This window comes from Eulemur rufifrons, chromosome 1 (assembly GCF_041146395.1).
Source record: "Eulemur rufifrons isolate Redbay chromosome 1, OSU_ERuf_1, whole genome shotgun sequence".
NCBI classification, from domain to species: domain Eukaryota; kingdom Metazoa; phylum Chordata; class Mammalia; order Primates; family Lemuridae; genus Eulemur; species Eulemur rufifrons.
In genome coordinates this window covers 35,458,230-35,480,768 of record NC_090983.1, presented here as the reverse complement: position 1 = coordinate 35,480,768, position 22,539 = coordinate 35,458,230, and the positions used below count along the sequence as shown (strand labels likewise).

Below are 22,539 nucleotides of genomic sequence, written 5' to 3'. Positions count from 1 at the left end.
CACACCCATCCAAACTCATCACATACTGACTATAACTTTGGGCATGTCACTTAAGTTCTCTACGCTATAGATTTCTTATAAAAACAGGTCTCCCTCATTCATGATAAACATTTCTCCCCTGTAATGTATTAGGAGGATGGAAACCACATCTATCATGTTTACTGCAGAATCCCTGGTGACAGGAAATCAGGAATGAGCATAAACCATTTACCTCAGTGTTGCATTGGGGATCAAATACAATGTAGAAAAGCATTTTTTTTTTATTTGCTTGTTTAATTCTAAAACTACACAAGCGCTACTTATCATTATCATTAGGGGCCAAATGTTGTAAGTTTTCAAAATAAAATTCACTCAAGGTAATAATGAAACCCATTATCTCAAGGACAACTAGAAATTTTAAGTTTTCCATGATCAGATAAAGTAAATTAGGTCATCAAAGATAAAAGAGACTATTAGGAGAGCCAGGAGAATCAGTACCTATAAATCAAGTGTCCAGGCACATGATGTATGACAAATAACCGAAGCAAAAAAGAAATGACTCTTCAAACCGATGGAGCTCAGATAACAAATTATCTTAAAGACTAGGGATGAATACCTCTAGGCAAATCTCAGAGGCAGATGGTATATTTATGCCTATTAAAAAAAAATCACCTTCCCATTATGGAACAAAATGTTTCTGCATGTACCTAATCAGGAAATGACACAAAATAATTTATAGGTAGGTCCCAGATAAAAAAAATTTTTATACCTTTATAAAGAAATAACTTTAAGATTAAGCAATGGATGCACTAGAAAACAAAGCAGAAAAATGGACACAACAGGAATCTTTCCCAGTCCCTTCTCTTAATATTCAATTTCCAGGTACAAAGACTGGAATAAATGGAGGTTTTGTGTGAGATTTTGTCGTCAGCCTCACAAATCCTGGATAATGCTCCCTCTTTCCACAACCTGTCAGATGAAACCTCTTTCTTCTCAGATCTTATAAAAAGTACATCAGTGATAAAACCTACCCAGACCTGAACTGACAGGCTCTGGTGCCAAATGTCACATTGGTCCCGTTTCACTGGGGCTTCTAATACACTTGTCCATTATTTCTGCTACTATTCAAAATGTCATAAAATAGGAATTAAATTATTTTTACAAATGGACATGGTTAATACCTATTTTTAAATAACTCCATATCCTCTTTATGTTGATTAAGGTTAACAAGCTTTTATTACTAATATAAATAACATAAAACTTGTTGATTAAGGGAAAAGTACAAAGAGTACTAAAATAGAATTGCCTATTTTACTCTACCTAATTTCTTAGGAATGTTTTGAAGGGATGGGTGGCCATTAGAGGTACAACGATGCACTTGTAATTATAAGGATAAATGGGTGTCTACATCTAGGTCAATTGTGACTTGCATGTAGTATCACAGCCTAATGTGATATTAAGAGGCTTGTCCAAATCCATTCTCTAAACAATTATACTGCAAATGCCTTGAGGGTAGAGACTCTTTCTTACTGTGTTATCCCAACAGCTTTTAGGGTTGTGCCTGGGAGAGAGAGGGTGCTCAGTAAATAACAAATTGCTAAAAACTCTAATATGCAGATTCCTGACCAAAATACAAGGAGACAACTCATAATTAACTAATCAAGTATTAAAAATCATGGTCTTTTACTTAAGTACAAAAATACTTAAAGATTAGGAAAAAATAAATGAGGAGTGTGTGTGTGTGTTTGTGTTTTTGTACTAGATGAAAGGAGGGAAGCTAAAGACCATAAAACTACACACAGGAAAGAAGGTTTTAAAAATCTCATTGTAAACATGCATAAAGTACCAGGTTAAAACTTGAGAAGTAGGAGACAAAGTAATGATGAAATACTTGGGACTTGGAAAAAGACAAGCCTGGTTCTGAGCTCTAGCTCTGCCATGTACTAGCGATAAAACCTCCAGAAAACTGCTTAAAACTTTTAAAGCTTCAGTTTTTGTTCTTTTAAATGAGGATAATAGCATCTATATTAAAGGAAGGCTAAATGAGATGGTTCATATACATTTTTGAACACAGTGCCTGTGACATCTCAAATGTAAGTTACTATTATTATCGCTAATAATAATTATCCTTTCTAAAACATTTTCCTAAGGATCACAATGTTTCTTGCTACAGCCCATACACAAGGCCACAAGGCTCAAAAAAAAAAAAAAAAAAAAAATGGAGAACCAGTGAAAACTGTGCTTCCTAGGCTCCTTGTAGATATGTGTGACCAAGACTCAGCTCTGGCCAATAAGATGTAAAACATGGCACTCTGGGAAATCTCCTTGCAAAGGACAGGTGATCTCTCCTTTTGTCTTCATCTATCCTGCTATCTGAAACAAGGATGCAATAGGTGGAGCTCCAGCAGCCATACTGAGCCATGGAGATGAAGGATGGCTAAGCAAAAAGTTGTAAGGAGCCAGGGGCTCTTGCAACTTGATGAACCATCTGATAAACCCTAGACTGCCTACCTCTGGACTTCTTTACTTGAGAAAAGACAATCTTGTGGGTTAAACTTTGTATAGGTTTTCCATCACAATTCAGCCAAATTAAATCCTAACTGGTAACACTGAACTCTCCAAACCACAGAGGAAACGTGATCTCTCCAAAATTGAAGCCAGAAACCACCATTATACATAAGGATGTTCATTACTTGATAATAACAATATCTCATTATCATTCCCCTTTAATACAGTTGAATGACAATTCACGGTTGGGAACTTACAGAGCTGAGATTTGAACCCGTATTTCAGTCTGACTCCAAAGCCCAATGAGTAATACCTCTTTCTCTACCTCTCTTCTTTTCATACATCTTTTCTTTTTTTTTTCCATTCTGCTTTCTGCCTACTATCTTTTCCTTTTTATGTTCTTCCCACTCTCCTCACACCTCATATCATACTTGATTTTAGAAAAGCATTTAAGTATGTATCGAAGTAGGCTGACAATAACAGCCACTCGCAGCACTTAGCCTCTCTACTGTTTCAACACTGAAAAGGCTGCTACTGATCCCAGCAACACACTCCACATACTCTGCACAATCCTCATTGCTAACCTCATCACTAACCTGTGGGAAGCATGGCCACGGGTGGGGAATAGGTGCTATTTGTATCCCACAGGGGCTCCATTTCAGAGTCAGATGGAATGTGTATATTGTTTACACATGCTTTTTAAGTCTGCCAAGTACTCGGGGGAAAAGTTCTCAATTAAGACCTCCATCAAAGCCACATAGCTCGAGCACTAACAGAAGACAGCATTTCTAAGAAGCAATTCTTGGCATGCATTTTGGCTCTGCTGCAGGTCCACTGTGTGACCTTGGACAGGTTTCCTTAGTGCTTTGCTTTATCCATGTAAAAGGGATTTCTCAGGTCACAGATGAATTGTGAAAAGTATATTCTACTTTAAAAGGAAGAAGAGAGGACAGTGCAAATTCCAGGCTTGTCATTTCTATTTGTGACACACATTATCAATTATGTCAGGAAAGTGGACCGCTTTCCCACAGGAAATGCTAACTAGTTCAAGCCAGCAATGAAATTGACCTAGTACTTTTTTTTAAATTAGGTCACTTTTATGTCACAATTTTTGAACAGCCTGTAATTATTTATGAAAGTATGTAACATATATTAATAAATATTGTCTAGATAATGTTGAGAATGCAGACTATGTGAAAAAGCAATTGCATGAAAAAATAGATTATTTTCATTTTAGCCACTAGCAAAGCAAATTTTGAACAATATTGATTCCCTACTGTTAAGTTTCACTAAGAAAATTCACTCAAGCTTTACAGTGCTGGGCCAACTAAGACTAACAACTCAAAAACTGAAAGGAATGCAAATACACAAAGTCAAATCTCATTTTAAGAACTGCTACCCTTTCACGGCTTCAGGGCATAGTCAGAGTCAGGAAATATGGGCTGGTTGGAGCCAAGTGGTATTTCAGTGAGGCCAAACAAAATACATTTCTTTCTTTACACAATTCTTTCTTTCTTTCTTTCTTTTTTTTTTTAACTTCTATTATTTTAAGAAAAGAAAAAGTCATCAGTATTTGTGAAGAAATACCAACCTCAGGCTCAACAAATCTAAGTCAAAGGAGTTTGAAATTGTTTCCAGTTAATATTTTGCCAAACCAGGAATACATATTAAAAGGCCATGTAAACAAAATAAAACAAAAAGTACTTGTAACTATGCTACAGAAAGACAGAATATCAATCAGATCTTCTATCTTTTTTTCTCTAAAGAGCTATAGAAACAATGAAAGTATAATAATTGGCAAGTCAGAAGCACTGTATATTATATCTGTTCTAAATTCTCATTTCTCAGCCCTACAAAGTCTTAGAAATGCTCAAAAAAGGTTAATTATAATTTACTTTAATTTGTATAAAGACTGTATTTAGTCACCCATTCTCTTCTTTTCAAAATACAAATTTCTTCTCAGCTCCTGGTCCCTTCCCTCAATATTTCTCCAATTATAAAGGAATAAACATGCTATTACTTTCTCTACATTATATCTTAAGACAGACTTTGTCACAAATAGTAGAGATGAAAAGGGCTGAATGATACAGTTTATTCTAAGTAAAAAATAGTCATGCTAACTTGGTCCTTTTGAAGCAGCGAGTAGTACCATGACCGATACAGTCATGACCTCTATATTGGTCACAAAAAAGGTTAAAGAAGATTATTTTGTTAAACTGCTATGATTGCAGCTCTACAGCTGCTAGGAAAGAAAAGAGGGATCCATGGTACTTGGGCTAGAGTTATGGAAACAGCTGGTTAGTAGATGCGGATAAGTGCTATACAAGTACATACCTTAGATGTAAAGTGTTAGCTAAGGGAGTGATTTTTATGTGTTGGGAGTGGCAGCATTTAGGTGTTAGACATGCAAATGGGGAGCCAGTGTGGTATACTAGAGATGGCCTGTACCAGCTTGTGAGAGCTGATTGTGAAATTTTCAGGAATTCCATGAGCTAGTTGATAAGATGCTGATAGCACATAATTGGCCATGGAGGGAGAATTTATACCATGGAAATTGGCAAACACTACAAATCAGCCCTCCTCCCCATCTCACCTGGAGAGCTGATTGTTAAACATTTGCCAGCACATCACTGTGGAAGACTGGGAATAGATTTATCCAAATCAACACATTTTATGTGGAGTAGAAGGGCATTACCATGAAATTTAATAACAGTATATGTGTATATATACGTATACGCATACATACTTTAAAAATATTTTAAAATACTTATAAATATTTTTAAAAGATCCAATGCAGGTCATGAACACAACCATTTAAAAAGAAAACGCAAAGGCCATCTCTATACTTGGGCAATTCTTTCAAGATTCCATGAGTCTATCATTTTACTCAGAAATATATCCATGAAACCAATCTCTGCTCTATTCTCTCATTCAAAAAAGTATACAGCCCAGGAAAGATACTTTACTTTTGCCATTTGCCTTCTATGTATACTTATTGGTGGGTTATTTTCTAATCTAACATCTTTACCCCTTTAGGCAAGAGAATGTAAAAAAAATATGCTATCTATAAATTTAGGGTTTAAGCATCTCCATATGGATTACTGCATAACTTGAGGTAATTAAACCAGGTAACTACCACAAAGAGGTATTAGTTGTTTCAAAGCAATTAAAGAGATGTGTCACAAAAGTATCAAATGTAATGGTCACATAGACAACATATTTTTTAAAATTCATCACTTATCCTGCTAGGAGACTTTCACTTGAGAACTCCAAATATTAAGTTGCATTTTACTCACTGAGCTAAATAGAACTTGACCCATAAAGAGTGGCCACAGTTTCATGTAGGATTGAAACCAGGGTCTGGGTCACCAGTGGGACAACTTCTGCAGCCACACAGGCCATTAGGGTCTGGCAAAATGAGAATCCTCAAGTAGGCTCAGCCTGTGGGAACTTTCACCATACAAATATTTGTTCTGTTCTAAAATTTGTCCTCACAACTGTAAGTGCTATCTTCTGTGGTTATAAAGTTTGGCATTTGGACCATTCTGATACTTAAACCCCCAATCTGATGCCCAAAGTCACAAACCCCCAGAGTTACAAAGCTTGGATATAGAAATGGATGTTGATTTAGCTGGGAGATATTGTAGCACATGATTTTTGTAGGGAAAAACACAAGAAACTGTGGGAAAGATATTTCACTTAAAATAAGAAGATGGCTACCATTTCGCATTTTTATTTTTCAAAAACCCATGATGTTTATGATATATCACTTACAAAGTTTAAAGTTTCTTAGTATTTCAATTTAAGCCCAAGCAGAATAATCTGGGAAAAACACCGTGTTAATATTGTTTGAGACTACAAAGCAAAGAAGCAGAGGGAAAAAAATTCACATTTAATATTTGAAAGGAAAGTAAATTTGTTTTTTTTTTTTTTACTTTTAACACTTTTCCTAAAAATTAAATCAAATAAGCCCATTATGTATACTTGAGAAACAATCAACTTCATAGTATTTTTCTCATTATCTATGTCATTTTAAAGTTTTTTCTCTCTGTTATGCTTAACTCTCTGCAATGTAGCTTCCACTAATTTCATTGCATTGAAATAAGTCTCTTGAAATTCACCCATTATTTCTTCACAGGAACCAGGCATATCCACCTGGTGCTTTCCCATCTTGGTGCTTTCACTGTTGATGTTTTCCCTCTGTATCCTATGTTCACTGTTCCATTTTATCAACATCTTACCCATCATTCAAGGCTCAGCTCAAATACTACCTTTACTATGAAAACTTTCCAGCTATCCCATGCCAGAAGTAAGTCATTTGACACTGGACCCTTGAATAACATACACCAATGCTAAGGCACACATTCTTTTATAATCCAAAGAAGAGGCATTCAGAGTAAAATAGCAATGCCTACAGGAGGCGGGGTTAGTGGCCTTACACAAGAAGTGCATGATTTTGTGCAAATGTATAGGTCTGATTTCAGTTCCAGTTCTAAGTTTCTTGGCTTCCAAGGATGTTTTGAAAACCCTACTTTCATGACTATGGCTGAAGAAGAATGCAACCATCCGGTTAGAAGTTCACTGATTCAGCAAGAGAACTAATCTACCAGAGATACCACAGTAACAGAGCACTCACTGTGGAGAAACAGAACATTCTGTGTTGTTATACAGGTGTAAGGCAGAAGCAAACATCCCATATCAGACTACCATGCAGTGGTCAAGAACAGCACGGACAATGACGAATAACAAAACCAAATCCTGCTATGAAAAAGCCATTCTGTTGGACCACCACGGTGAAGGGACACAGCAGTTCCTTAAGAAAAGGAATAGGACACTAACTTTAATCCTGTAGTATATCCTTTATAAGTCATCATGCATTTCCCATGAGAGTAAGGATTCATCCTTTAACAAATCTGTATCATTTTCATGAAATCCCAAATTGATGAAACTCTTTAGTTACTGTCCTTTCTTCTACCTCTAAATTTCAGTGAAATGTGAATAATAATAATATCCACCTCATAAATTGCCACAAGGCTCCCATAGCATCCTGCAAAGCCCCCATCATAATTGCTGGAAGATACCCATTCACCCTCACCACAGGATAAGAGCACAGACATAGGAGATGGACTGCCTGGGTTCAAATCCAATTCTATCACTTACTAATTGTGGAACATTAATCAATTCACTTAATCATGCTAGCCCTCAGTTTCCTCTTCTATATGGATAAAAATAGCACCTGTCTCAAGGCTGCTGTGAGCATGCAATGAACTAATCTAAGTGCTACAACAGTGTCTGGCACATAGTGCTATGTACTACACAATGCTACATTAAGTGGCATTATTACTGTTGGCACAATGGGACCCACATAGTAGACATTCAGAAGTGTGTTGATGACTAGATAAGCGAAAACACAAAAGGAAGATGTACTTGAGAAGATAGAGCCAAATTTCACAGGCCTGAAGAGCTCAGTTTGAGAACATTCCTCTTAAGAATCATTTCCTTTCATGTAGATGAGGATATGGACATCGTGTTCCATGTCAATTCTAGAAATCAGTCATCACTGTGGGAAAATAACTTCGTAATATTTAATAGTTTTTGATGTTAGAAAAAAGTTTTCTCCCTTTGAATGTTCTGGAAGCAAAGCATTCATTTTAAAAAGTGGTCTAGCTGGTCACAATGGTATACACGTGTAATCCCAACTAGTGGGGAGGCTGAGGTAGGAGGATGACCTGAACCGAGGAGTTCTGGGATGTAGTGCACTATGCTGACAGGGTGTCTACACTAAGTTCAGCATCAGTATGGTGACCTCCTACGAACGGAGGACCACCAGGTTGTCTAAGGAGAGATGAACCAGCCCAGGTGAACATGGCGTAAGTCAAAACTCCTGTGTTGGTCAGTGGTGGGATCATGCCTGTGAACAGCTACTGCATTCCAGCCTGGGCAAGATAGTGAGACCCAGTCTCTTTAAAAAAAATAAACAAAATATGAAATAAAATGAAAATAAAATAGGGTTAAAATTCCATAGCCAGAAGAAAACCTATTAGCTGCCTATTTATAAGACAGGAGTTAGGATTCCTAACGTGCTGCCCAAAGCAGCGCAGCCAAGTACAGACCTAGCACCAGCCTCCCCAAATGTTCCTTTAAGTTATTTTAACTCACTGGGAGCCAGTCACCTGGAAAGGAACATACACAGGGGAATCAAAAGGTGATAAACCTGCTTTAGTTAAGGTGTCCAGCTTAGCTAAAAATCTTATTAAAGTCTTAATGCACAAAAGAGGGCAATCAGGCTCAAGTGATAAGCCTTGGGGTTTGTCTGATAATCCGTCTCATCCACAAGGCAGGGATCCTTCAAGTCTTTCATCTGGAATAGCATTCTAAGGCAAAGCCAGCAGCAGACTGAGGTCCGCTATCTACCAGCCTATAATCAGGGTTCTGTACAATGCCAACTTTAAGTTGTAATCCCAAATCAGTCAAAAATCCCCAGGGAATAAGACGTTTTGGACAGTCATCCTATGGACATCGTTGAGATACTGTTTCCCCTATTTAACCATCAAAATTTTTATGAAAACTGAGACTGAAATTATTCTTAAGAATACATTACAACTCCTCTTAAATAGTATCATAAATGTAATTTAAACTTTTCTCAACGTCAGGGGTTATTAATAAAAACCTCTCTCCTGAAGTGCATCTGGCAGTTATGATTGGCAGGGACTGCCCCCTAACTTAAGTTAAATCTCTACACAGAGCAGAAATATATATAGCATTATCTCAGCTTGGGTTTTTCCAGGACCCATGGTTCTCTAACGAACATAGCTCCTTTAAAATTTTGTCTGAGTTGAGAACAGAGATGAATTCTTGGTGTGATACTGTTCTTTTATACCCAGGTATAATATCACCAGTATTTTCCACAGTCCTTACTTGGATCATCTATGCTCTTCCATTTAGTGCAATGTTTACAGACATCGTGCTCTCACGCTGTTAAATCAAACTCAGCACCAGAAATGCCACATCCTCCCCTGGTGTCCCTACTTCCAGCTTCTAGGTGTCCTGGAAAGGCTCCTCTGTCATGCCCCCCTGACTCTGAGTCAATACCATTTTACCTGTGTTCCAGGGACATAATCACAAATCCATTCTCTTTCAACTCTTTTAAACTTCATGCTCGCCACTTCTAATCTTCTCTTGGCTGGGAATTAGAGTTTTATTAAAAATACTTGCAGAAATAAAGTTAATAGTTTCAATGAGAGTTTGAGGGCTCCTCCCATGCACTAAAAAATACATGCACTTTGTAAAAACTATTTCCACCACTTATAGGTTCTCGGATAACATTGCTAGAAGCTAAGTTCAGGATGAGTAAGAGGCTACTGTGGTATTATTGCTAGAAGGAACTTTGGGGGGAAAATGGCATTTACTGAGTACTTCACATGTTCCATTTGCCTTGAATGCTCTTCCCCTGAATAATCCTCACTTTGTTCAGGTATCTGCTCACCTATGGCCTTATCTGTGGCCTTCCCCAACCACCCTATGTAAAATGACATTCTTCATTCCTATCTTTCTCTAGACCCCATTCCCTGCTTTATTTTAGCTCTTTACATACTATGTGCAGTATTTATTTATTTGTCTACTGCCTCTTTCCATGACAATGGCAGGTCTATGACACAGTTGGTATATCTGTTTTGTATAGGTGCTCTGTTGAACAAATGACCATAGATTATTAAATACTTTAAATATCATGTCATTTTAATCTTCCTAACCCTTCAAGTCACATATTCTGAGACTTTTTATAGACAGAGAAACTGAGGTTAGTTGCTCAATACTTGGAGGGTGTAGTGTCCTGGCTAAGAGCATGGCCCCTGGAACCAGAACGCCTGGCTTACAGCGTGGCTCAGCCACTGTCTGTCTCTGTGATGTTGGGCAAGTCCCTGAACCATTCTGGACCTGGGTCTCCTTATCTATAAATGGCAATAATAATGGTACTGCTTTATCAAGTTGTGGCAAGAACCTTCTATGTGTAAAGAACTTAAACAGTTCACAGCTCATAGGAGGTGCTACATAAGAGTTAAATAAATAAAAATAAAATCTTCGCTGAGGAACACCTTATAATAAGTACTAACTTTCTCATTCTGAACTCTTACTCATTTAACAACTTCCTGATTATAACCAGGCTTTCTGGTTCATCCGTCTATGGAGGAGGTGCAGATGTGGTTATTCTGGCCCATGTGACACAGTTATGTATTTCTCATCATCAATTAGTCAATCAGCGAGTCCTGTTTCATGTGCTCACAAAATCAGGGTTTTGAACCAATAAGACAGAGGCCCAAACCTGGATAGTGTCACAAAGACACACCTCCTGCAGCCGCTTGCTTGGTGACCTCCTAGCCACTCTCTCCAAACAACGCTACGCCTTTTTATTCTAGTATCTACAAAATAAGCTGTATAACTGGGGAGAAGGACGTGTTATTGCTTAAGGAATCCTTTCTCTAATCAGCGGAAAATAGCGAGAGATGACAGGAAGGAGAAAATCCAGGGAAAAGTGAGTGTTTCACAAACTTCACACCCCTCTACTCCACAGGCTCCTTCAGAATAGCGCCAGTCATAAACAGTGCCTGTCCAGGTTTCACCTGAACCAGGAGATGGAATGTTTCACCCCACAAAGAGCCTTCACCGTCACTTGAAGGGTAAGGACACGTGCCAAAGCCACAGGCAGCCCACAGTCATTCAACAGCTCCCTACGGCAGCAACCCCGTGTTACCTTGCCCTGATGATCGTGTTTCATTTCCCAGCCCCTCGGCAGCTCTAGCTGTTTGTTCGCGAACATGTTGAGGAATCCCACAAGGTCCCGGTTATGCTGGTAGCGTTCAAAGTGGTGGGTGTCCCGCCGGACTTTGGTGATCATGTGCTTCAAACACGTGTTGTTTGTAAACATGCGGTAGGCACTCTGGAGACAAGAATGGAGAACCAGCGTTAACCTTGTGACACGCAAAAGAACCACAAACGTTACACATGGGTATAGCGAGGCTTCCAATAAGTATATAAAACACACATATAGGCTTCGAAAGAACATTAGATCCACATGTGGAAACAGCAGACAGAGAAAAATATCTTGAATAAAATAAAATACAAAAACTACAGAGGTCAAGCAGTCTCCACAGTTGGAGTGTAGTTTTCTAAAGAGTGCTGTGGAGTCTCCTTCCACAAAGGACGTTAGGTCCTAAAGTGGCTTTTGGGCAAAAAAACACAGTCGGAATTACAGTATGTTGGAAGTGAATATGCCACCTTACAGGGAGCCCCAACACAGCCAGGTTTCACCCCAGCATTGGACTAGATCATTGGCTCTTCGAGTGAAGGCCAGATGACTCAGCTGGCATACATTTAGGGGTCGAGTTGTATGGAAGAGCACCTGCCATGACTCAGCTGGCGTACAGTTAGGGGTCGAGTTGTATGGAAGGAAGAGCACCTGCCATGACTCAGCTGGCGTACATTTAGGGGTCGAGTTGTATGGAAGGAAGAGCACCTGCCATGACTCAGCTGGTGTACAGTTAGGGGTCGAGTTGTATGGAAGGAAGAGCACCTGCCATGACTCAGCTGGCGTACAGTTAGGGGTCGAGTTGTATGGAAGGAAGAGCACCTGCCATGACTCAGCTGGCGTACATTTAGGGGTCGAGTTGTATGGAAGAGCATCTGCCATGACTCAGCTGGCATACAGTTAGGGGTCGAGTCGTATGGAAGGAAGAGCACCTGCCATGACTCAGCTGGCATACAGATAGGGGTCGAGTTGTATGGAAGAGCACCTGCCATATGTTTCAGCATCAGAAGGACATGCAATGAGATGAGCTGCAGTCAGTGACAGTCACACTCAGCTGAGACCACAGTAGACTGAGGTTTTCATCTCACCCTCCTCAGAGGCATAAGCTCAGTGAATAGAAAAGCAAGAAGAGCTTCCTGAACTGTATATCTCACTATTTTTTTCTTTCTCTCTCTTTTTTCCTATGTATATATGGTTGAATGTATATGACTGAAATGAAAGTTTAATAAAAGTGCACTATACTATCACACATAAAAGTGATTGCTTTGTCAAAAACCGTATAGTCTTCATGTCTATGATACTTAAAGAAGATTCCAAAAATTGATTGTAAGCCATGGTTGTCCACACATGAGTCAGCCAACAGAAAGATATTCATTGCATAATTCCCTGTGCCAAGCAGTAGAAAGGGAGTAACTGTATGTGAGCTATTTCCTTGAATCATCAGGAGGAATATGATATCATGAAATTGACCAGCTATTATTGATCTATCCTGTTCTTCTCAGATTGATTCAAAGGGCTTTGGATTCCTCTTATTTTTAGTATCTCAGGGACGCTAGCCTGAGTCTAGAGGCCTTCGAGCTTTATTTCATGGGTTCTGTTATTTATTTCTAAGACAGTCCAAGGAAAACCCCAAAGACACCAAAGTCCCTGGAAATTATTTCATTGTAATAAACATTTACTGTCTTTGCTATGTCCAGTACTATTAGCTATTAGGGCTAAAAGATGAATGAGTATGAGGACAGTCAACATTGCTCCTGTCTTTCCAGGGTCCCTCAGGACATGCTGTGTCCTGGGCAAAGCATTTATTGCCAGTGTGTGTCCCTCTAGAGCTTTCTTCCCTTTGGCACAGCAATGTTTGAAATGGAGGCTGCTCCCAGCCTGGCTCTCTGCGTCCCTGAGTAACTGCAGGGATCAGAGAACCCTGACAACCTGACTTGAAATGAAAAATAAACCTTTGTTAGCTTAAGCCACTGAGATTCATTGGTTGCAGTTACTGAAGTATAACCTAAACTACCCTGATAGATTCACCATCATTAAATACTTGTTCCCTATCAAAACAAATGGACGGACGGAAGGAAGGAAGGAAGGAGAGAGAAAGGGAAAGAGGGAGAGAAGAAGAAAGAAGACCACACTGAACCATCCTCAAATCTTAGTTCCTTAGTTCACCTGAGTATAAGATACTCTGGGGTCGTATTTCAACCTGACAGTCCCAAGGAGTAGAGGTTCTGATGGCTGCGAGCAGTCATGCAGTTCACAGCACAGGGTACTGCCAATGCAGGCAGGTCTATGCAGGGGCTCTGGGCAATTAGAGAGGATTAGAAAAAGTGATACCATGAAAGCAGAGAAGGAGACTAATAAAAGAAGTTGTAGGTTGTCAGAGACAACCTAATTTACCTAACTAATAGTTTGGCCTGTAGCTGACTCTGCTTTGGAATTTTAACACATTGAGTGCCATGTGAGTTGTATTTAAATCAGGCTAGTTTTGAGCCTGGGGCCTCGTGAAGCAGTTGGTCAGTGAAAATCTTGATGACGTTCTTATTGTTACAATTAATATTGACAATTTAAGTCTAAAAACATGGATTGCATTACATATAACTCACGCACAGAAAACAATAAAAAATAACAAATTAGAAAAGATCTTTTTGTTTTAATAGAACACCGTGGCCCCAGTGAAAAAGATTTTTTCTAGTATGGTAGTCGATATGTTAAACACAATCAGAAAGCATCTGTTTTCTGCATTTGGCCCAGTGTTGCTCGTATACTTTCACATAAGCCATTGCAAGTTAGAGGCCTGAGACCACACTGGTTTACGTGCCAATTGCAATGAGCTTTCAAGTCTTACTCCCTGGTAAGTCTCTTTGTGAACAAATTATTGTGAGGGTAATTCTGTCGGATAAATCATTACATTAGCTGTTGTTCTAAACAGGTATACCTCTTGGTCCCCTTCACTTCTCCTGCCTCCTATTAAAATAAGGAATCTAGATGTGGCCTACTTACTTATCTAGAGCACCAGAAATGCTCCTCACTTCGCTAAAGAACCAGAGCTTCATTATGGCAAGAAGTAGTGGCAATTAGGTTAAAGAACCCATCCCAGCCCCAGGCTTGAAGTAATTCTCTGGGGTTGAACAGCTCTTTAAGCACAGAAATCTTAAGGCTGAAGTTATAATTAATTATGTCCTTTCATCTTCCTCTTCGCCACTCAATGAGACATGTACTATAGTGCCAAGTTAGACTGATCTTTGTAAAAAGCATCTACCAAAGTAACTTCAGTGCAAGAAAGATTTCTCTCATTAGTAGCCAGCAAACAACCCTTAGACTCACAGCCATTTCAAGTCTGAATAATGTGTATTTGACTGGTAGGGTCTATATAAAACACTTAAGGCAAATAGGATTACTCCTTTAGACTGCTACGTTTCTATAAGGAAACTATTTTTGAATAAGCATGTATGTTTATACAAAATTGTGTGTGTGCATAGTGTGTGTTATGTATATACATACATATATATATTTTTTAATTTTTTTATTTCAGCATATTAGGGGTGTACAAATATTTAGATTATATAATTGCCTTTGCCCCACCCCAGGCAGAGCTCCATCCCCCAGATGGTGTGCACTACACCCATTAGGTGTGTATATACCCATCCGCTCCTCCCCCTAACCTGCCCAATACCCGATGAATGTTATTACTATATGTGCACTTAAGTGTTGATCAGTTAATACCAATTTGATGGTGAGTACGTGTGGTGCTTGTTTTTCCATTCCTGTGATACCTCACTTAGTAGAATGGGCTCCAGCTCTATCCAGGGTAATACAAGAGGTACTAGATCACCATTGTTTTTTGTGGCTGAGTAGTAATCCATGGTATACATATACCACATTTTATTAATCCACTCATGTATTGATGGGCACTTGGGTTGTTTCCACATCTTTGCAATTGTGAATTGTGCTGCTTATATATAGCTCAGAAAGGATATAAAGGATATTTATATTCCAGTTCACAAAGAACAACAGTGAGCATTTTAGTCATAGCTCTGTCACTCATGGACAGAGACAAAGAAAGCCATTTAATCTCTGTCTGCTTCAATTTGTGCAACTATAAAATGGGAAAATAATAACTCCCTAGCTTTCTTTATAGGTGTGTGAGATTCAAATCCATTGAAACAAAGGATGTAAAGTGCTTTAAAGAGGTAAAAATCACCATAGAAATATAGGTATAAGTAAGTAAAAAAACACATAGGGGTTTATACCTACCATGCCTATGTTATAACAGATAAATGATAGCAGTAAAATTGTTTTCTACTTTTAGTCTTTGAAGATCTTGGACCAACATCCACTTTCTATTAACTAAAAAAAAGAGTCTCATAACTTTTGTTAATAATCCGCTAAGCCCTGTGCTAAACCTGGAGGATTCTAAGATGAGCAAGGCCTGATCACTCAAAAGGATGAAGAAGGGGAATTCTGGGGGTGGGAGGAAGATGTTCACTAGAGGCAGATAGTAGAGTTGGAAAAATAAAGGTCACAAAGTACTGAAAAATACTGACACACACTGATAGAACGCAGAGCTAAGAATGGGAGTGGTCCGAAGAGTCAAGAAACATGAAACAGACAAGATTAGGTTGAAAAGAGTTTAGTCTTCATGGAAGCTGATGTTGACAAAGCTGTGGGTTAAGAGAAAAGCAGCAGTTTTATTCTCCCTCCTAGGGTTTAGTGGTTCTAACTAGGTGAGGATTCTTTTCTGTTTGTCTTATAGAAGAAGATGCAGTCAATGGATGATTTTTTACCTGAAGCAAAAGTTGATTAAGGAAGAGCAAATGGTACCTATTTCATAACACAGTCTCACGATAATGTACAGAATGATTTCACCTGGGAAGCTGCTGCACGTGGACTCACAGACGTTACGGGGAATTGGCAATTGTTAACAGAAAAAGTCCCTTTAAATGATCCCTAAAGGACAAAAAGTTTTGTTTTCCTTTGATATAATTTAAAATTTTCTTAATATATTTTTTTGAAATTTTTAATTATTATGGGTATATAATAGCTGTATATCTTTATAGGGTACATGTGATGTTTTGATACAGGCATACAATGTGAATTTATCAAATCAGGATAATTAGAGTATTCATCACCTCAAGCATTTAACATTTCTTTGTGTTGGCAACATTCCAGTTCCACTCTTTTAGTTATTTTAAAATATACCCTAACATTGTTGTTTATAGTCACTTTGCTGCACTATCAAATATTGTCCATTCTACCTAATTATCTAACTATATTTTTGCTCGCATTAATCACCTCCACTTTATCCCCCCATTCTCACTACCATTCTCTGTCTCTAGTAACCATCATTCTACTCTCTGCCTCCATGAGATCAATTGTTTTTAATATTTAGCTCCCACATATGAGTGACAGGATGCAAGATTTGTCTTTTTTGTGCTTGGCTTATTTCACTTAGCATAATGTTCTCTAGTTGCAAATGGCAGGATTTCATTCTTTTTTGTGGTTACACAATATTAAATTGTGTATATGTATCACAATTTCTGTATCCATTCATCTGCTGACGAACACTTAGGTTGACTGCATATCTTGGTTATTGTGAACAATGCTGCAACAAACATGGGAGTGCAGGTATCTATTCAATATACTGAATTCCCCTCCTCTGGATATATACTCAGTAGTGGGACTGCTGGGTCATATTCCATACTGTTCTCCAGAATGGTTACACTAATTTACATTCCCACCAGCAGTGTACAAGGGTTCCCCTTTCTCCACATCCTTGCCAGTATTCATTTTTGACTTTTTGATAAAAAGCCATTTTAACTGGGATGAGATATCTCATTGCAGTTTTGATTTGCATTTTTCTGATGACCAATGATGTTGAGCATTTTTTTCATGCCTCTTGGCCATTTGTATGTCTTCTTTTGAGAAATGTCTATTCAGATCCTTTGCCCATTTTTAATCAGATTATTTGCTTTTGTCCTATTGAGTTGTTGAAGCTCCTTATAGTTTCCAGTTATTAATCTCTTGTCAGATGGGTAGTTTGCACATGTTTTTCTCCCCATTATTTGGGTTGTCTCTTCACTTTCTTGATTGCTTCTTTTGCTGTGCAGATTTTTAGCTTCATGTGATCCCATTTGTCCAATTTTGCTTTGGTTGTCTGTGCTTTGGGGGTATTACTCAAGAAGTCCATGCCCACACAGACCTCCTTAAGTGTTTCCCCCAATGTTTCTTTTAATAGTTTCATAATTTCAGGCCTTAGGTTTAAGTCTTTAATCCATTTTGATTTGATTTTTGTACACGGTGAGAGATAAGGGTCTGGTTTTATTCTTCTGCATATGGATATTCAGTTTTCCAAGCACCATTTATTGAAGAGACTGTCTTTTCCCCACTGTATGTTCTTGGCACCTTTGTTGAAGATAAGTTCACTACAGATGTGAGGATTTATTTCTAGATTCTCTATTCTGTTCCAACTATGCTATGTTGGTTACTGCAGCTCTGTAGTATAATTCAAAGTCAGGTGATATGATTCTTCTTGTTTTGTTCTTTTTGCTCAGGATGGCTTTAGCTATTCTGGGTCTTCTGTGGTTCCATATAAATTTTAGGATTATTTTTTCTATTTCTGTGAAGAATATCATTGGTAATTTGATGGGGACTGCAATGAATCTGTAGATTGCTTTGGGTAGTACGGACATTTTAACAATATTGATTCTTCCAATTCATAAGCATGGAATATCTTTCCATCTTTTTGTGTGTTCGCTGCAATTTTTTTCATAAATGTTTTATAGTTTTCATTATAGAGATCTTTCACTTCTTTGGTTAAGTTTATTCCTAGGTATTTTATTTTATTTGTAGCTATTATAAATCGGATTACTTTCTCATTTCTTTTTCAGGTTGCTTACTGTTGACATAAAAAAATGCTACTAATTTTTGTATGTTGATTTTGTATCCTTTAACTTTACTGAAATTGTTTATCAGTTATAACAGTTTCTAGATAGTCTTTAGGTTTCTCTGGATATAAGATCGTATCTCACTTGGTAAGTGAGCTACAAGAAATTAAATAAAATAAAAAATAAGTTCATATCATCTGCAAACAGGATAATTTGACTTCTTCCTTTCCAATTTGGATGCCCTTTATTTCTTTCTCTTGTCTGACTGCTCTAGCTAGAATTTCCAGTACCATATTAAATAACAGTGGTGAAAGTGGGCACCCCGTCTTATTCCGGATCTTAGAGGAAAGGCTTTCAGTTTTTCCCCATTCATTATGATACTAGCCGTGGGTTTGTCATATATGGCTTTTATAGTGTTGAGGTAAGTTCCTTCTGTACACGGTTTTTTGACAGTTTTTATCATGAAGGGATGTTGAATTCTATCAAATGCTTTTTCAGCATCAATTGAAATGATCATATGGTTTTAGTCCTTTATTCTGTTGATATCTGTGTCACATTGATTGATTTGTATATATTGAATCACCCTTGCATCTCTGGGATGAATCCCACTTGATCATGATGAATAATCTTTTTAATGTGTTTTTGAATTCAGTTTGCAAAATTTTCTTTTTAGTTATTCCTTCTCTATTCCATTACTCCTCTTCCCAATTTCCCTGTTACTTCTCATCTTCTTAGTAAGAAATAAATACTCAATGATTGAGCAAGTGAAAAACTGAGTTTCTTTAGTGGAATTTTGTAAGTTAATTTTTTTTGTTATTTAACATTTTAAATATTTTTTTAAATTTGGTTTTTTATTTATTTCGTATTTATTATTTTTAGTTCTTTCGAGCTCAAATGTATTTGGTTAAGTAAGGTTTTAGAAGTGAAAAATATTGATAGGAGTTGAGGGGTATGTTACTGCCAGTTGGCAGCAGAATAAGAAAATTATATGTAAAGTTTCACAATGAAAATAATAATCAACCCCTTTTTTTTCAGGTTTTTCTTTAGTGTTGTGGTGACCAAATGTTCTAGGATTACCTGGCCAAGTCCTGATTTCACCTAATTTTGTTCTTTTCAACAACACAGTTAAGTATATTACTGATAAATAAAATCTATCTTTCATATTTCATAAATCCTTCATCAAGAATAGGCATGCTGAATGCAGATTTGGCAAACTGCATCACTGAATCTATAGTGAACATCTCTCATATTCACAAGGAAGCAGATTCTAGCAATTGTACACATGATTCACTAAGCAAAATTTGTTATAAACAAAATCAAGAAACATTGTTTCCATAAGATATCTGCTGGGTTATGGAAATAGTCCTGTCTTACACAGTCTTCTCCATGATATTTTTAATTATATAGTATTTTACATTGTTTCCATCTAGCCAAAGAATAAAATGGAGGGAAATTTTAACTTATTTACAAAACTAACTATGAATGATAAATATATCTAGTTTGAAAGAGAGAAATTCTTGATTTTTAAGAATATACATATGAATTTTGGAACAATATTTTTCTTCATTAAGTACTAAGAAATTTAAATGACAGAATTAAAGTATTTTTAGAGCTCATTAAAAGCCACAGTAATAGTTATTTGGAATGTATGTTGGAAAATTATTCAGTCGAATTAAATGAAATATATTTACATATGACATTAATTGGACAAATACAAGCACATCAACTATAAAAGACATGGCACGAATAACTAAATTTTGAGCTAACAGAAGTAGTTTATTAGTACAATTTTGAAGGAAATCTGATCACAACCAGAAGAGGGCAGTAGAATAATTCTTAAAGCAACCACAACGCAAAAAAGAAAAAAAGAAAAAGAAAAAAACCAAAATTTTATTTCTCAAGTTTTCCTTTAGAGTTATGACAACCATATATCTATTTATTTTTTTCTTTTCAATAAGGAATATTAGATTTTATGGCTACATATAATCTATTTTTCATGACTATCTTTCAACATAAACTGATAGCATCAAATCATAAAAAAAGAAAATGAGAAAAACTTCTAAATATATTCCTTTTGCATATTGAACATTTTCAAAAATAGAAACAGGGGATCTACTGAAACAGCTATAGATCATAAATAATTCAAGGAAAAAACCTAGACAATAAATCTTAAAATAAAGCAATCGATAAAAGTTTATTTTGTAACATTTTCTACTAATGTAGGAAAAAAGAAGAAATTACAAAAAGTAATGCTCTTTATAAAAGATTGTCTTAGTTATCTCCATTAATTCATACCTTGAGACCTTCAGCTAGAAAATCCAGCCACTCTAATGTCTGCCGTTCATAAGTCAGGGAAATAAGACTTCCTAAACCCACAGAATTTAAACCTTACAGAAATGTGTAGATGCCCAGCATGGATCGCCTTTTTAGCCAGTATGAAGGCAGTTCAGGTAAGAGGAAGAAAAAACATTAAACTACTTTAAAAAGAATATTTTGAAATCAAGATGGGCTGTCCAGCAAAAGAAATTCTAAAATCGTGCCCAACTAAAGAAAAATGAAACATGACAACAATATGATAACAAAATAAGTAAAAAAAAAAACCCTGCAAGCTGGTTTTTAACAGTATTTTCACACTGTTAAAACAAGTTAGTTGTCAAAAGTCCTGATGAGTTATAGCTGTAACAAAGGCAGTGAGCTCATTTAATGCAACGTCTCTTTGGAGTTGCCAAATTACAAGCCACAGACCAATTGCATCAGAATCACTTAACGGGCCTAAAACAAAAAGAAATAAAAACAGACTCCTGGGACCCACTCCAGATGTGAAGCAGAATCTCTAAGGTTTGGAAACCAAGAATATGCATTTATTTTTAAAAGTCTACCAAGTTTAAAAACTGCAGCTTTATAACATAACCCAATGATGATTAATCCAGCCTCTACTTGAAACACTGCAGTGATGTGCAACTTGCATAAAAGGCAGCCCATATAGAGAAGCAGAGCTTCATGTTTAGTGATGTCACTGGTAGCTTTAAATTGGCCATAGATGGAGTATTAACACTATAGAAATTAGAAAATGCAAAACAAGGGCTTGATTTCTTGTTTTGTGGGCTGTCTAGACTAGGGGTGGGAAACCTATGGTGTTTGTAAACAAAGTTTCATTGGAGCACAGCCAAGACCATTTTTGTACAGGTTTGTCCTTGTCCTGAAAGCCTAAAATATTTATTCTCTGGCCCTTTACAAAAAAGTTTGCTTTATTTTTCTCAACTTCAAGTCTAGACGTAAGAAATTAATGGAGAAAATAAAATGCTAAAAATGCAGATGAAGCTTAAATTGTGCTGTTACATTGTGAACAGCACACACACACAAAATGAAGATATGTAAGTCCAGTATTCAAAAACTATTATTTGGCTTATCAAAGAAAGTATTGACCTCATTGAGAAAGGAGTGTGAAGCTCCAACATGTCTCCCTTGTTTCACTGTTGTCTTACTCATTAACCCAAACAAAAATAGTCCTGTTGCAACTACACTTGTTCATCAATCACCACTGTAGGTTGGCTACTGACATGATAGTTCAGCAAAAAAGTCAACAAAAGCATTCAGTGTCTATTTTATTATTATTTTTAAATTTATGCTATGCATCCTTTGTATCAGTAAATTTTATAATGAATATATACATGTGAAATATGTATATTTGTGTACATATGTATATGTGTCTATGCATTAATATATATATCACATGTACGCGCACACACACACACACACACACACATGCACACTTTTTTCCCAGAAAGTTAGTGGTTAAACATTTATCAGAAAACCCATGAACATTACCATCCAATCAGCTGCTCCTTCTTGAAGACCTTTTTTCTCTTTACACTCTGATCTATTAGCAAAAATATCAGCTCTCTCCCCAAATATATCCCATATTCATCCACTTGTCACCATTTCTACTGCATGAATCCAAGCCACTTCCATGTCTCACTGTAGGGCCTTTTTCCTTCTCTCCCTGATGCCCATCTTGCCTTCTAAAACCCATTTTCCACCTAGCAGCCAGAAAGAACTTTCAAAAATCTAGATTACTCCCATATAGGAAACAACTTTTAGAATAAAATCCATTTAGAACAAAGCCTGAACACCTTGCCAGATGATACAAGCCCTCCATTTTGCAGCCCTGCTCACTTCTCTGACTTCATTACGTACTACATCAACCTCGTTCCTGCCCTCAAGCCCCTGCTTGTCAAAGAAGCTTGGCAAAGAGGGTTCCATTCCCAGACCTTTACCTTATCAGCTTCTTGGCATTTTACAACAGCTTGAATGTGGCTCCCCTGGACAGGCCTTCCCATCCACCCGACTAAAACAGTGCCTCCTCCA

The 22,539-nt window shown here is 37.2% G+C and overlaps 1 protein-coding gene across 1 annotated transcript in view; it reads right to left on the bottom strand.

Moving 5' to 3' along the window:
- HECW2 (HECT, C2 and WW domain containing E3 ubiquitin protein ligase 2) overlaps positions 1–22,539 on the bottom strand; it is a 204,640-nt gene that overhangs the window by 67,720 nt on the left and 114,381 nt on the right. Inside the window, exon 13 of the mRNA XM_069469056.1 lies at positions 11,237–11,422. Within this exon, the coding sequence (XP_069325157.1) occupies positions 11,237–11,422 (186 nt within the window). The remainder of the gene's footprint in view (positions 1–11,236; positions 11,423–22,539) is intronic.